This window comes from Camelus ferus, chromosome 13 (genome assembly GCF_009834535.1).
Source record: "Camelus ferus isolate YT-003-E chromosome 13, BCGSAC_Cfer_1.0, whole genome shotgun sequence".
NCBI lineage: Eukaryota > Metazoa > Chordata > Mammalia > Artiodactyla > Camelidae > Camelus > Camelus ferus.
The window spans coordinates 28620743-28638911 of record NC_045708.1 but is presented as its reverse complement, the minus strand read 5'-3'; the positions used below and the strand labels follow the sequence as shown (position 1 = coordinate 28638911).

General features: G+C 34.1%; 1 protein-coding gene across 1 annotated transcript in view; it reads right to left on the bottom strand.

Annotated features, from left to right (window-relative positions):
- RLF (RLF zinc finger) overlaps positions 1–18169 on the bottom strand; it is a 71801-nt gene that overhangs the window by 12528 nt on the left and 41104 nt on the right. Inside the window, exon 6 of the mRNA XM_006188041.2 lies at positions 2197–2333. Within this exon, the coding sequence (XP_006188103.2) occupies positions 2197–2333 (137 nt within the window). The remainder of the gene's footprint in view (positions 1–2196; positions 2334–18169) is intronic.

The following is an 18169-nucleotide window of genomic DNA, read 5'->3' as shown; positions in this document are numbered from 1 at the left end:
ATATCTTCAATAGTGACTAAATTCAAGAATGACACTTAATAAATTCCAATATATGTATTTAAAAGTAACTGACAGCTTTTATTATCATATTGCAACTTTACTGTCATATTTTTATAACTGTCATATCAAAAATACCACTTAATAAGTTTTTTTCCTTTTCTAGACAAAAAATCCATGTAGCCCACTATCCTCAACACAGGAAATCTCCAGTACAACAAAAGAATCTATTGTATTAGAACAGAATTCCTGAGATTCATTTTCCTTAGTAAAGTTCACTGTTTTATGCTATGGCTATTCTATCTCCAATATCCCACTACAAAAAAAAAAAAAAAAAAAAAAAAAAGCCTTTGGGAAATAATAGAAGAGCAAAAAAAACAAAAAACAAAACAAAAAAAAGTTTTCAAATTCTAAAATTTTATACTCTATTTCTCTTTGAATTGCAAGTGTGAAGTGATTAAAGATTTTCTTTCCTTTCCTTTACTCATTATAGCTCCTCAGGAGGCCAACAAGAGGGAAATCCCTGTTAATCCCTTCCTGCTGCAGGGGAACAGCATTAATCCTAGAGCCACTAAAAAAAGGGAAGCTGTACCAAGCATATTAAAAGAACTGCGTGACTATAGTTTTAAAAAACACTTCGTAATCTGTAACATCTCATATATGATTTCAGGTATTCTTTGCACTAAAAACCTAGCTATAACTAGCAGATATTTTTTCATTATAGGCAAAGAAAACTGTAAAAAGAAAAAGTGGAGTTGTTCCACAAGTATATACATCTGCTTTACTGAAGCTAAAACCTTTAATCTCTAATGCATGAAAAATGAATTCTTCTACTTGATTTAGTGATCAAAAACGTCACTGCTCTGCTAAAACTCTTTTTACTTATATTACCCTTTTTTCCCCCCTAACAAAATGTCCACAATGATTATTACAAAACATATTTAAGTTCCTATCCTACTATCTCCTTTCTCACAGGAGATGGAACTCTAGCACAGAGGACTTGGTGATAGAAGGCTGCAATTCTGAATTCTGGCCCTGTGCCAAGAAAACAACTGTATAGAAGAAAACAGCAATGAATTAGGAGTCAAAAACCCTGGGCTTTACTCTCAGCTCTATCACTCTAGCTTGAGACCTCAGGCAATCAAAAGACTTCAATCTCTCTCATCCTCCACTGCCTCATCTGTATGCACAATGATTATTACAAGGACTGGATGAGATAACTTACGGAACAAAATAATATTTCTACAAAAAAAAGTAAATGAAAAGAAATACAGTAACATAAAAACGCAAACTTTACAAATACATACAGATGCTCCAGAGGGAGATCAATAAGGGCTGAAGCATACGAAAGGCTTCACTAGGTTTTCCTGTAAATAAAATGCTCATTGCTCATTTCCAACTTCAAGCCACCCTCAGGTTCTGAAATACTCAAAGGTCCTCTAATCAAGATTATGCAAATCCAACCCATTCTTTAAATTAAAGCTCAAATACTATGTCCTCTCTGATATCTTTCTTAGCATTAATCCATACCACTAATCTGATACTTATTGACAGTGTCATGCATTTTAGAGGTTTCCTGTGTACCAGGTTTGTCCCTCTGGCCTAAATAGCTTCAATACAGGCAGAATGAAAGAACCATACATTACACTTACTATTTCCTTTTTAGCAACTAAGTACTCTGTGGGCAAACAGGATATAAACTGAATTAAAATCAAATAATGCAATTCTGCTAAACAGTATCAAAGTTGCAAAAAAGATTACTATTCAAATGGATTTCCTTCTCTACTGGAAGTTTAACCTAGAAACCTAGATAATTAGTGAGTTCCAAACAAGAGGAGGAAAGTGACTATCAGAAGATATGAAAAATGTAAAGGAAAACAAACTAACACCAATTTGGTTCATACTGCCATAATTTTATCTTCAAAGAATACATATATATTAAAGCTAACAGACAACACTCTATGGAATAATCAAGAGGAGCTCAAGCTTTTTGTTCTTTATTTTTGGACTCTTCTGGAAAAGATTAAACCAATAATATTTTAAATTACATAGTTTAGCTTATAAACAAGATTTAATTCTCATGTCATCCTTTAATCTGCTTAGACTTAAAGTTTTAAACAAACCAGTGTTTTATGTAAATCCTAAATGCTGTATAAAATGTACTAACAAATAAAGGGAATAAAAACTAAATATACTTACCAAGAACAATATACACTTGCAGTTTGGAGCTGCTGGGTAAGGTAAGTCGTACAAAGAACAAAGGCTGTGTTATCCTGACCCTCGGATTCCAGATTACATATGATGTCTAGTACTTCTTTGCAGTCGACCTTTGCAATCTATCAAAAATAAGATGACTAAGTCAAAAAGTAAATGGTGGCTTTTCTGTAAACTTTGTTATATAACATGAAGCTTCTTTATAACGTTTTCTATCCTTGATAGCTGATGAAGCAATAATTAGAGGGATTTAAACTTTCTTCTATCAACTAATATGGCTGAGTCTTCTGGAATGACTATTTCATATAACAAAATATTAAACCCAACACAGATAAAAACATTTTCTACAGTTAAAAAAAATTACTCATGAACACTATTACTCTATAAACAAATCAAATGTCACATAACTTCAGGCTATATTCACCTGAGATACTCTCATCTTTTTTCTTTCTTTTTCAATTTTATTCAAGCCACTCTAGTTACAGATAGAAAAATACAAAGCTTACCCTTACTCCCAGTAGGGCTAAAGGCCAGTTGAGAAACTGTTATAAACATAAATGCTATATTAATATATTTTCTCATATAATTAAGGAAAAAATCTTCTGAATAACTGACTTTTTCAAACTACTAAAACACTTTCAGAAATGTATCTTTTCCATTCATACTATTTATAGGCATCAGGGGGAAAAAAATCTCTGGGCAAATTAGAATTTTCTGTGGCTCTTTTTGTATACTAGCAAAATAAGACTTTTAAAGACCATTTCTCACTCTCTGTTATCACTTTCCTGTCTTAATAAACAGAATATGAAGAACATAATCTTGTTTCATGGGTGTGTCATCATTATAAATGTCAATTACACTAGACACCAAATATACAAAATAATAAGTTAGGTGTGTATTAGGGCAAAGTTTAGCTTATTTCTTCTAGAGTGCTATGCAGTTCCAATAGGTAGTTCAAAGTCTCTAATTTTAGTCATACCCTCAGGTAGGCACAACAAGGCTTCTTTCACAGCTTAGTTCAAGTACCATTTGTTCATGGAATCCTTCCCTAACTTCTAAGACCACGTTAGAATCCCCAGCAAAAACTCTCCTCTCAAATTCCTCCTTTACAGCATTTATCAAAATTGTAATTCAATCAGTCGAACAACTTATGAGCATGTCTTCTCTGCTAGAATATAAAATCCATGAAGTCAGGGGCTACACACATCTTGTTCAAAACTCAGCACTTATCACAGTGTCTGGAACACAGAAGACAGTAAATACATGCTGATGAATGGAATCAATGAATCAAGTTTAATCAGGGTAAAAAGTTTATGTTTACAAACGGAATCTTATTTAATTCTGTGTTTTCTAATCTTTACAAAGATAAAGTAATGACATAATAGGCAGTGTAGTGCAGTGGTTAAAAGCAATTTTTCTAGAACCAGACTGTGTATATTCTCTTCAGCTCTATAGCTAGTAGCTGTGTGACCCTGGATAAGCTACGTAACTTCTTAGCAATACAGTACCTCCGTCTCCTCATCTGTAAAGCGGGAATAACAGAAGCTCCCTCAAATACTGTAAGACTTTATAATGTTTTTGTACAGCATGATGACTGTAGTTAATAATACTGAACTGTGCATTTAAAAGTTGCTGAGAGCACATCATAAAAGCTCTCATCACAAGAAAGAAGATTTCTGGAACTATGTATGGTAACAGATGTTATCTAGACTTATTGTGATGATCATCTGACAATATATACAAATAGCGAATCATGTTGCACACCCGAAACTATTATAACGCTGTATATCAATTATACCTCAATTTTTTAAAATGTGATATGTGTGCCTGTTGAAGTTACAGTTAAGTCTTCAAAAAATACATTTTAAAAGGGACTGGCAACAAGGGAGCACTTTAAAAGTGCTGTTAAAAGTTGTTTTCATTACTGTAAATCAACTATACTTCAATAAAAATAAATAAAATGTTGGACAACAAATATTTTCATGAAATATATAAATTTTCAAAAGAGGAAAAAAGAAAAAAAAGAAAGTGAACCTTGAGAACACTAGGAAGTATTTCAAAAGATCACTCCCAGATGCAAAATCACTCTTAATGCAAATTTATATCTAACGAGTGTTAGGAGGGAAAGTTAAGTTGTTAAAACCTAAACATAATTAAAGTTAAATTCAGGCTTCAGAAAAAAAATTAAAAAGACCTCATTATACATCATGAAGACGGAATTTTACTGATGCCCTAAACAACTATGTCCTCATTCAGAGCTAAATGAATCTGAAGGGTCATCCAGAGAGGAAATACCCAACACATAACCACTTAACATTGCACTGACTGAAGGATCAAAGTGAGAATTCCACAGCAAGTAAAAACAGCTGTTCAGAGCAAACACCACCTACCATCCATACCATGTTAAAGCTCTTGCTGAAAACCAAGAATTCTAAAATCTGATTTTGGCAGGAATACAATATCTCCAAACTGAGAAATAGCACAAGAAGCTCTCTCAAGTCAGACATATAAATTAGAGCGGGAATAACATACAACGTGCATTTCTAGAACATTTTTTATCCTTTTCAAATAACTTATTATAGTATCTCATTTTACCAACACGATAAAATCTGTAAGATTGGTAAGGCAGGCAATATTACTTCTACTTCACAAATGAAAAATGAGCCTAAGAAGAGATTATTTCTTGTCTCAAGTCAACTGTGGTAAACAAAATAAAAACCTAATCTCGTGCCATTTTATTCCTACAGGGAAGCCCTTACATTTTAAAAGGTACATTTCAGATATACAGGCATTCATCTTTTGAAACCACTGTTAAAAAAGAGACAAAAATGAAGTAAATTAGAAATACACATTTTAAGAAAAAATTTAATAAAATGATAGGGGAGGAAGAAATGATATGAACAATATGGGTTAGTAATCTATAAGGCATATATAATTTTATTATTTCCATTTCCACTCTACAGATGAACACTCACAGTTAGCATATAACAGGCCTAAATAGTCTCGCTTCCTCTCACCTGCCTAGACAATCCTTCCAGCCTTCAATATCCAACTGACTCTTTTTCTCCTATCAAGTATTCATTTATATACTACTCTGACATCCAATGATCTCTTGCCCTGCTCTGAATTCACAACATGTTGTCAACATTTTTAATTGGGCAATTTTTTTATTCTACTTTGAGTCAACTACTGAACTAGTGGCTAATATTGATCTTTATCTTTTATTATTTTACCTTTGTGTGTGCTTTTACTCTGGCTCTCCAACTAGATTATAAACTCCCTGAGGACAAGAGCAGTCTTATAAATAATATCCAAAATCCTCTGTGCACAAAATCCCATAGGAAGGAGAATAGTCATGTTAAAATGCATTTGTCTGTCAGTCAAAGCAGTGTTATTTATTAAGTTGCCTCTGTGTACTGTGTTAAATATTGGGGATACAAACCAACCTAATTTTTGCCCTCATGGAACTCATGGTTTAGTCAGGGATAATAAATGAGGAAGCAGGTTTATAATGTATGTCAAATGCTACACTGGGGGAGTATAGAGTATTTTTCAAATACCTCAGGTCAGAAAAATCTAACCCAAGCTTGATGGGTTGAAAACAACTAATATGAGAAATAAAGGATGGACAGGAATAAGCCATGGGAAAGAGTAGAGAGAAATAAGAAAACTGTTCCAGACAGGAAGAAAAGCAAATGCAAGGGCCTAGAAGGGAAGAGTGAGCACAGGACTGAAGGCACAGAAACACTGGAATATAGCCAAGGGCAGCACAGCACTACTGCCGGAACATCAAGTCTAGAGAGTTCCTAGGAGTAGAAGCTTCTGTTATTCCAGTGCATCAGTGCCTTCTGAGCCTACCACAGGGAATTCTGGTAACCAGGCCCCTGCACAGGACTAATCTACCAACTTCTCAAACTTACCTTCAACTTTCTCCAATATTATACATTTTCTAGTAAACCTGAAATACTAACATTCTTCTAGTTCGTGCTTAATACTGCTGTTTGTTTACCTGACATTTGGAATACAATTGTATGCTTGATAATGAAGTTTCTGACTGTGAGGTCCATAACATCTAAGCATGGCACCTTACACACATTTTTAATATCTATTAACTTGATTGTTTTACTTCCATAAATAGGTTTCTACTGAGAAAGTAGGACGATTTTATGGTGGGGTTTTTTGTATAACCTTCTGATTAGGAACTCATTTGACCCACACTTATCTAGACTATTAACACAGGAATATCCTTCTAGACTTATTCAGCACTTTCATTTAACTAAGTAATAAAAAAAAAAAAAAAACCCTGATTGCTTTTACAAATAAAGAAACTGATGCCAGAGCCTCTTCAGTCTGTTATCTGTCCCTCCTTATAGACTCATCCCTTAAAACCTGATACCATACCTTATCTCATACTTTTATTCCCCGTCACTGCCTGCTTCAGATCATTGTATGACAAATAAGCACTCAGTTAACATTTTTTTAGTTGAAGAGAATCTTAGTATTTTGCCCCAAATACTTGTATTTTCTTGAATATAGAGGGAAAAGAGATACGATAAATAAAATAAACAGAAAAATTCAGGCAAATTATAATGACATACTTCTAACACCTCATTAATAATACAATATAGTTATACTACTGGATTCAATATATGACTACTGCAATTATGTACCTATTTAAAAGAAAGGTACAATTGTGTTGATTATATATTTGTTCTTTTACCCTAATGTTCTGCTGTGACTCAAGTAAGAGTTTTTATCAGCCCATGAGACAGACAAGAGAGGGCAAGCGGACTGTCGCGAAAGAGAGCAATAAGGAGATGTGAAGAAAAAAAAGCAATGGAAAATAATAATGATGATAATATTTCTAACTCTTATACAGCATTACTATATGCCAGGCACCGTTCTACAAATTTACATTAACTAAATTATTACATCTTCACAACAGCCCTACAATGTAGGTGAATTACTGTTATCCCCATTTGCAAATTATAAAACTCAAAGCACAGAGAAATTAAGCAACTTGCCAATGGTTATATAGGTAGTAAACATCCCAGGATCTAGCCCAGACAATCTGGCTCCAGGGTCCATACTCTTAGCCACTATGCTATGTTGAGATGCTTTAACAGTAGAAATGACAACACACTATGACTGCCTAGAAAGGAAACTGTATACCCATCTTTGTTCTCTTTGAAGACAAGGAATATGGTGATTGTTTTATTTCTAAGGGTAGTCAATGAACATTTACTAAATTGGAATTAATGGACTGTGAGCAGAACCAGCTAAGAACTTAGAAGCACCTGAAACACTATTCAGGATCATTCATTCCACACCATGCCCTCACCTTAAGCCTCTTCCAAGTCCTAACCTGTCACTTCAGATCTTTCCTTATCAAGATCTACTTCGTAACAAAAGTCTGACAAATTTAATGACACAAAAATATAGATCATGCATAAGCACTATCAATGGCGTTAGAATTTAGCAGTATCAAAATTTTTAGGATAAAGGCATAAAGTGGCTAATACTGGAAAACACAATTATCAAAAAATGAAAACATACCACCTTGCCCTATGAATTTAGTATATAATGGTTACATACTTTCCTGCCAGCCCTGGTGATGAGGAAGGAATAAAAACAAAGACCTGGACTTGATAAGAGTAATGTCTGAAAATGTTCCTGTGACAAAGCACTTAGAAATCCTGGATAAAACACAAGAAACATGTTTTATAAATACATAGCTAAACACTCAAGAAAGCAAAAAATATCAAAGGAAAAAGTGTTTAGGTGTGACTGGACAACTGCCTTAACTTGCTGGATTGCTGATAATTTCACTAAGAGGCTTGGATTTTACAAGTCGTAGTTAGGAGATGATAAAAGAAAGAACTCAAAGATAGGAAGCTGGCACCGAGCCCTTCTGCATAAAGTTGGAACCCCTGAAGAGCTAAAATCTCAGAGAAAAGTTGGACTTAAAAAATAAATAAATAAATAGAAAATAAAAAGATAGAGCCAGGAAAACATGTTTGTTTCACCTTGGGCTTTTGTGGGATTAAAAAAAACATTTTGAGAATTTGTAACCTGTCCTCCTTCAAACCTGGAGTCTGATATAACACCACTCTGTTGTCTAAAAACCCCAAACTGAGAAAAACAAAATAAAAAGAAGATACTGGCTGGTAACAGCTTTGAATCACCTGGCAGAAGCAAACATAAAAATGATTTATAGATATATATGCTAACTACAGACTATGAGAATTCTCAGACATGAAGAATTCCCTACCCCTGACCAAAACTCAGTCCCAAACTATAAAAAGCACAAATAAACAAGCCACTCCAGGAAATATCAGAGGCACAATAAACAGCAGACCAGACTCCTGAGAACTTGAGATAACAGAATGCATAGCACAAAGACTGACCCCTAACCATGGACTTTGTTGTTTAAAAAAATTAAATAAGGGCAATTTGAGTTTGACAATAACATTAAAAAAGAGAGAGACAGAAAGACATGGAGGAATCTTAAATGCATATTGCTAAGTGAAAGAAGCCAATCTGAAAAAACTATGCCCCGTATGATTCCAACTACATGATATTCTGGAAAAGGTAAAACTATGGAGGCAGTAAAAAAGATCAGTGGTTGCCAGGGGCATGGCAGGGGAGAGGGAGGGATGAATGAATAGGCAGAATATGGGAAATTTTTAGGGCAGGGACACCATTCTGCATGATGCTGTGATGGTAGATACATGTCATTTTAGGTTTGTCAAAACCTACAGAATGTACACCACCAAGAGCACAGCCTAATGTAAACTATGAATTTTAATAAGTAATAATGTACTGGCTCACCTACTGTAACAAATGTAACACACCAATGTCAAGATGTCAATAGGTGAAGCTGAGAGTAAGGGGATACGTACCAGAACTCTGTACTTTCCAATTTTACTGCTCAAAAAATTTCTAATGATTAAAAAAAATCCTTTCACCATTTAAAAAACTGGATTATTTGTTTTATTATTGATCTTTATTTCTCCATATATTCTGGATTCAAGCCCTTTATATACATATATATACACACTTCGCAAATATTTTCTCCCATTCTGTAGATGAACTCTTTACTTTTTGCCCTTGACTCACAAAGTTGGATGAAGTCCTATTTATTTTTCCTTCTGTCACCTGTGTTTTTAGTGTCAGATATAAGAAACAATCCATGCCTAATCCAAGGTCTTAAAAGATTTATTCCTGTATCTTCTTTAGCTATTACATTTAAGTCTATGATTCATTTGGAGTTAATTTTTGCATGTGGTATTAAGGATTCAACTTCATTCTTTTGCAAGTAGATACCCACTTGTTAAAGAACCATCCAATGAAAAGACTATTCTTTCCTCCATTGAATTATCCTGGCATCCATGTAGATAATCAATTGGCCATAAGTGTGAGGGCTTATTTCTGGACTTTCAATTCTAGTACACTGATCTTTTTGCCTACCTTTACCAGTACCACACTGCCTTGATTACTGAAAACTTTTTAGTAAACTAGCTCTGAAATAAAGAAGTGTGAGTCCTCCAATTTTGTTCTTTTACAAGATTGTTTTGGCCATCCAGGGTCCGCTGAATTCCCACATGTATTTTAAGATCAGCTTGTCAATTTCTGCAAATGAGGAAGGTGGAGTTTTGATTAGAAATAGCATTGAACCTGAAGATCAATTTGGAGAGTACTGCCATCTTAACAATATTAAGTCTTCTGATTTATGAATACGGGATGCTGTTCTATTTTAGAGCTTATTTCAACAAAAATTTTCAAGTCTTCCGTGTACAACTTTTGCGCTTTTTAAAATTTTTTTCCTAAATATTTTATTCTTTTTGATCCTATTGTACATGGAATTGTTTCCTTAATTTTATTTTCATATCGTTTATTGTTAGATGTATACAAATAAAAATGATTTTTGTATATTGGATTGTTTACATACAAGATCATGATATATGCAAACAGAAATACTTACACATCTTTCTTTCCAATGCAGACGCCTTTTCTTTTTATTTTCTTGCCTAACTGCTCTAAAACTTCTAGGACAATATCGAATACAAGTGGCAAGAAGAGATATTCTTGTGCTGTCCCTGATCTTAGGGGAAAACCACTCAATCTTTCATAATTAAATACAATGTCAACTCTGGGTTTTCACAGATGCTCTATATCAGGCTGAGGAAGTCAGTCTGTCTGCTATTCCTAGTTTGCTGAGTGTTTTCAACATGAAAGGGTGTAGGATCTTGTTAAATGCTTTTTCTGTCTCTCTTGTGATAAACATGTAACTTTTGTCCTTTATTCTATTAATATGGTATACTACATTGATTGATTTAAACCAGACTTGCATTCCTGTGATAAATTCTACACAGTCAAGGTGCAGACAGTCATCTCTAGGTATCAGAGGGGGACTGGTTCCAGGACCTCCTGTGGAAACCAGAAATCCATGGATGCTCAAGTCCCGTGTGTAAAATGGCATAGTATTTACATATAACCTATGCACAACCTTCTGTATACTTCAAATCATCTCTAGGTTATTTATAATACTTAATACAATGTAAATGCTATGTAAATAGTTGTCTGTGGTGGCAAATTCAAATTTTGCTTTTTGGAACTTTCTGGAAATTTTTTCTATTTTCAATTCACAATTGGTTGAAAAAAATCTGTGGATGCAGAATTCAGGGACACAGAGGGCCAACTGTACTTACATGCTACTAGATCTGCTGTGCTAGTTTTTGTTGAGGATTTTTGCACCTATATTCTTTAGTGATATTGGTCTGTAGCTTGCTTTCTTGTGATGTTTTAGTATATTCTGGTTATTAGGATAATGGGCACACTGCATGAGTCTGGAAGCAGTCCTTCCTCTTCCATCTTTTAGAAGACTGTGAAGGATTGGTATAAATTCTTCTGCATATGTTTTGTACAATTCACTAGTGAAGCCATGTGGGTACGGGCTTTTCTTTGTGGGAAGTTTTTAAGCTACAAATTCAATCTCTTTAATAGTCATAGGTATATTCAGAGTTTCTATTTCTTTGTGAGTGAGATTTAGTCATTTGTTTCATTCTAAGATTGTCCATTTATGTAAATCTAACTTTTTGGCATATAGTTGTTTATAGTATGTTCTTAAAATCCTTTTTATTCCTGTAACGTCAATACTGATGTCCTCTTTCATTCCTGATTTTAGTAATTTGAGTATTTTTTTGTTCAGTCCAACTAAAAATTTAATTTTGTTGATCTTTTCAATAAAATAACTTTTAAAAATTACTTTTCACTATTAATTTTGTATTCTCTACTTACACTCTAATCATTATTATCTCTTTTCTTGCTTGGGGTTTAGCTTGCTCTTCTTTTTCTAGTCTTTTAGGGTAGATGGTTAAGTTAATTAATTTGAGATCCTTCTTCTATTTTAAGATTGACATTTCATAACTATAAATTTCCCCCTAAGTGTTGCTTTAGCTGCAGCCCATAAATTTCATTGTCATGTTTTTATCATTCATCTCAATGTGTTTTCTAACTTCTTCTGTGTTTTTTCTTTGATCTATTGTTTATTTGAAGTGTTGTTTAATTTCACATATTTATTTTATATATATACACATGTACAGTCAGTTTCCAATGTTGCATAATTTCACACATTTCTGAATTTCCCAAATTCCCTTCTATTATGATTTCTAGAAATCAGAATTTCCATTGTGGCCAAAGAACATACTTTGTATGATTTCAGTCCTTTTCAATTTATCAAAGCTTGTTTTGTGGCCCAACAGCTGTCTGTCCTGGAGAATGTTCCATGTACATTTGAGAAGAATGTTTATTCTGCTGCTCTTGGATAGAGTATTCTCCATATGCCTGCTAGGTTTTTATAGTGTTGCTCAAGGCTTCCATTTCCTTATTGTCTAGTTGGTTTATCCACTATTGAAAGTGGAGTATTAAAATCTCCAACTATTGTATCTGAATGGTCTACTTCTACTTTTAACTCTGTCAGCTCATGTATTTGGGGGCTCTGTTGTTCCTCAGACTGAATAATCTCAACTGACTTCTTTCTTTCAGGTTTGCTGATTTTTTCTTCCACTAATTCAAATCTGATGTTGAGCTTCTCTAGCAAATTAATTTTAATTACTGTACTTTTCCACTCCAGAATCTATTCGGTTCTTTTTTCTATTTCTTTACTGCTATTGTCTACTTGAGACATTTTTCTCATACTTTATTTGGTTGCTTTAGTTCTTTGAATATACAAATCTTCATTATTTGAAGATTCTGTCTACCCTGCTCTCTATATTTTTAACCCCAAAATTCAACACTCACAGTGCTTTTGCAGTCATTCATGAACATGCACATAATGGCAAGGTGTCACTCTGTCTTTTTGTTTCAGTTCTCATACTGTAAACAAGCATCTTCTTCATGTTCTATTTAGTACCACTTTTTTTGCATTTTTGCATCTTTCATTGGTGATTTCACTGTTTAAAATAACCCAAGTGTAATGCTGAAGTACTGTCTAACGTTCCTAAGCGCAAGAGGCTGTGATGTGCCTTATGGAGAAAATACATGTGTCAAATAAGCTCCACTGAGGCATGAGTTACAATGCTGCTGGCTATGAGTTCAATGTTACTGAATCAACAATATAAATTAAATAAGTATCTTTAAACAGAAGTATACATAAAACTAGGTTATGTATTGAACAGTTGACAAAAATGATTGACCAGAGGCTTGTAGAAACCTAATCTTGTACTTCCCCTAGGAGCAACAGTTTAAGTATTAGCTAATCCAGTATTTGGGGTGACTGTATAGAATATAACTATCACAAATGACAAGAATTGAGTGTATTTAATGAAACAGGATAGAAAGCCCAGAAATAAACCCATGCACTTATGGTCAATTAATCTACAACAAAGGAGGCAAGAATACATGACAGAGAAAAGATAGTTTCTTCAATAAGTGGTGCTGGGAAAACTTGATAGCTACATGTAAAAGAATGAAATCAGAACATTCTCTAACACCATATATAAAAATAAATTCAAAATGTATTAAAGACCTAAATGTAAAACCAGATACTATTATACTCCTAAAGGAAAATAGGCAGAACACTCTTTGACATAAACAGCAGAAATTTTTTTTTTGGATCTATTTCCTAGAGTAATGGAAATAAAAACAAAATAAACAAATGGGACCTAATTAAACTTTAAAGCTTTTGCACAGCAAAGGAAACCATAAACAAAATGAAAAGAATGGGAGAAAATATTTGCAAACAATGCAACGGACAAGGGATTAATTTCCAAAATATACAAGCAGCTTACACAGCTCTGTATCAAAAAACAAACAACCCAATCAAAAAATGGGCAGAACTCTAAATAGGCATTTCTCCAAAGAAGACATGCAGATGACCAGCAGGCACACAAAAAGATGCTCAACATCACTAATTATTACAGAAATGCAAGACAAATCTATAATGAGGTACCTCACACTGGTCAGAATGGTCATCATCAAAAACTCAACAAATAATAAATGCTAGAGAAGATATGGAGAAAAAGGAACCCTCCTACACTGTTGGTGGGAATGTAAATTGGTGCAGCCACTATGGAGAAGAGTATGAAGGTTCCTTAAAAAACTAAAAACAGAGATACTGTATGATCCAGCAATCCCATCCCTGGGCATGTATCTGGAGAAAACTGTAACGTGAAAAGACACATGCACCCCAATGTTCACAGCAGCACTTAGACCTGGAAGCAACCTAAATGTGTATCAACAGATGAGTAAAGAAAATGAGGTAGGTAGATACATACATACATACATACATACATACACACACACACACACACACATCCATCCATAAAAAAGAAATTAAATAATGTCACTTGCAGCAACATGGATGGAGCTAAGTGAAGTAAGTCAGACAGAGAAAGACAAATATAGAATTTAAATGTGGAATCTAAAAAAAATGACACAAAAATTTATTTATAAAACAGAAAGAGACTCATAGACATACAAAACAAACTTATGGTTACCAGGGGGAAAGGAGGGTTTAAATTGGGAGTCTGGGATTGGCTGATACAAACTACTATGTACAGAATAAACAACAAGGTCCTACTGTATAGCACAGGGAACTATATTCAATGGCTTGTAGTACCTGTAATGAAAAAGAACATGAAAAGAATATATATATATATATATATATATTTTATATATATATATATATAAAACTGAATCACTATGCTGTACATCAGAAACTAATACATTGTAAATAAAAAATTAAAAAAGGAATTTTTAAAAAAAGAATTGAGTTATAATAGCTGATTTAAAGTCTCTTTCTTAAACTGATTATACCTCAATAAAAAATAATGTAAAAAAATAATAAAGTCTTTTTCTAATAAGTCAAACATCTGGTCATCCTAAGTTTCTGTTGGCTGCCTTTTTCCCTGTGTATGGACCATCATGTTTCTTTATAATGGTAAGTGGATATTTTAAATAACATAGTGGCAACTCTGGAAACCAGAATTTTCCACCTCTTTAGGGTTTTATTATTGTTACTAATTGTTTGTTTAGTGACTTTTCTGGAATAATTCTGTAAAAACTGTATTCTCTGTCATGTGTGGCCACTATAGTCTGCTTGGTTAACTTTATTCAAGATGCTGAATACATTGCTTAAACACCTTGAACAAGTAAGTCTCTCTGCTTCTGCCAAGCAGCTGTGTGTGTGTTGGGGCATGCTTTCCATATTTCAGTAGGCAGTTTACAACTCTGCCTTGCCCTCCATTTCCTACTTGTGTAGAGCCTCAAGGTAAACAAGAGGTGAGGGATTAGGACCTTCTCAGGTCATTCTTTGGCAGACATACAGCACTATATATGTGTGTTACTTTTCAGAGTACTAGGAATATATCAGAGATTTTCAAAGTCCTTTATGGACACCCCATATCCCAGTTTTTCTTTTCTTTTCTTTTTTTTTTTTTTTAACTTGTTTTGTCAGCTTTCTGTGAGCTTAACTGGTCATGTCACCTCGGACAACTATCATGTTAAACAGTTACCACTGATTGTTTTTGACAAATGCCCTGGGACAAAGCTGTTGGCAGAGTGAACTCTGAGTCAAATGAAGACAAATCCGGAGAACAGAGCTTTTCACAAAGTTGCCAAATAGGTCAAATAGTGACAGTTCTGTAAGGATGGGCTTTTGCACAGTTCCAAAATCATACTGCTTCCTTGAGTGGCTGCTAGCCTACTGGTTTTCAAAGTTACTGTGAAGCTGGGGAGAGGGAAGTGAGAAGTAGGGCAAGTTAAAATGCTACTAAGCTCACTGTTCTTAGGTTCAGCTGTTTTTCTTGAATAAAACCTTCTTGGATTGTGGTAAACCTTTAATTAATTTCCAGAGTTCTGAAAAAGTTAAGTCTCTTCCACTCTCTGGTTTCAAATACTGATGACTTGGAACTCAACTCCAGCACAGACCTTTCTTCAAGTCTCACATTGTATAAATACTGTCTGCTGTTGCTGTCCCTTGTGTCTTGTTCATCTTTTTATCTCTTGTGCCTAGTAGAGTCTCCAATGAATATATATTAAGTCACTGGAGGGCATGCCTGTATTATTTCTTACAATAACATGTAAACCTAAAATTATCTGAAAATAAAGTATCTAATACTGTTGAAAAAAGAAATTGTACAGTACCAAGGCTACTGCAGAAAATGAACTGTGGTGACAAGAACACATGTGATTGTAAGGCTTTCATAATAATCAGCAAATTAAACATCAATGACATGAGAGGTAGCAAACTGGCATAAAAGAAGGTAGGCAGAGATGCTGTATTTCTCTTACGTTATTTTCATGTTTAGGCTACCAAGGTAAACTAGTATTCTGGCCAGTGCCATTACTGGAATATTTTATCATTTACCTTTGTCTAGAATAGTGGTTTTCAATCCAGTAAATTTTCCTGATCAGTTTTGGGGTATAATGCAAATAATTTGTTTCTAATAATAGATTTTAAAAACAAGCTGGTAAATGTTTTTTCTAAAAGGAATCAAAGTGGATTTAAGGTTATTCATATATAAGACTTGTCTCATTTGCATCCCTGAGTAGGAGAAAGGGGTGAGTTACAGTTAACAAGCCTACATTTCAAGTAATCCTGGGTCTACCTTTGGGAGAATCATTCCTGTTAGGTTCATAGATATCACCTGGTCAAAAAGCTTTGCTTCTAAAAATCAGGCTTCTTTTAAAATGCAGCAATATCACAATAGTATGCAATAGTATGCTAGTGAGTAGTTACTTGTATGTTTCTTAAAGAAATAAATGGTCACTGATACTTCTAATTAAATCCTATGACTGAGAGTATCTGAGAGAAGCCTGAAATATCCTACTGAATTCTTGAAAATGATGTGTCTGACTAACTCTCCGTAAGGACTCCTCCAGTGTAATCATACATCAACCAAAATACCCACACATAACCCATGAAAGTGAGAATACAAGTGAGATCCAAATACATACTAAGTTCTGGGAAAATGTCTCTTCAATGTAAAAGAACTACTTAAAGAACTCTGCTTTAGAAGATAAAATATTTAAATAGGCAAATCCTCAACTTCTTCATACAGCCTTTCTACCTTTAGTGTATTTTCTGAGTGTACATCTCATTCTCCATATGACCATAAGGATAAATTTTAATTTAATTATACACTTTATTTTTGTCTTGTGCAGGATCCAGCCAGATCTTCTTATTTAAGCTATATCTGGAATTTCTGTGCTCTTGTTTACTGTTTCTTCTACTCCCAAATTGAATCCCCAATAGGTCCTGTTTAAATGTATTTGCTCTGTTTATCATTTATATACCTAGTGACTATGTCAATTCCCAACAGCGTCAGACTGGTGAGTAAATTAGATTCTGTTTGTCTTTTCCTTTCCCCATCAAGAGAAGAAACAAGCCTCTGTGACGGTGTCTGTTAACCACATTAGACACTAGTTCATTCAGGGATCAAAACTGAAATGAACCTCTACCTTAACTGTGCCAAGAACTCTGCAGACAGATTTCTTGGCTCTTCATAACAACAGAAATGCTTCATGTTTAAAAAACATCATTGTCCACTACATAATATGTGGATAAACTTGATCTCTGCCAAGATTTTCTCTTTCAATAACGAAAAAAATATAGGAAACATCCACTTGGGACAACAGACCATGGCTAAACTGTAACGTTCATTAAAGTCCTTTCATATGTAAAATTAATAGCACTGTCATCTCATTCAATTCTAAATGGAGTTATTTACAACCTAGAAACCCTGGATTCCATGGAGTTCTGAATTCTGGCTTTCAAGCTGACCCTGTCAATTAATCTTAATTGTATGTGTCTGGCTAAATCTTCCCCAGCAGAGGTTTCCCATTACACACACCCATTATTGTGATACCCACAGGTGCCAACATACAAGTACTTTTATTCCCAGCTGTTGCTCAAGTTAATTTGACCCTTCTCCTGAACTCAGCTGAAGTAGATGGCAAATGTGTGTATCTGCTAGGGTAGAACATGCTGATTTTAAAATCCAATTAATGAACATCTAGTGATTCTTTGGTATTCCAAAGCAAATCTTAAAGATCTCTTTAATTCTGTTCTTATTTGCAAAAGAAAGCATTACTGAATAAGAGGCTAATTATGATGGTAAGAATGTTGCTTTTAAAACAACTTTATAATGTATACCAAATGTTTCGTGTTGATATATTTAACAAATTAATTCCAATCAGTATAAAAATGTTTTAAATCACACCTAGATAAAACTATGAATAGAATGATATACTGCCAAGATATTTCCTATTAGAATATGACTCATCAGTGTTTACCAATTAGAAATAAGTTGCAAAGTGGAAAGAGGGCTGGCTAAGGAGCCAGGAGATGTGTGCCAGCCTGGGATTGACTTAATAATTAGCTTAATGAAGGTAGGGCCCTGGAAACATTACCATGTTGGCCTCAGTCTCATCACTGGTAAAACATAGAAAGTTC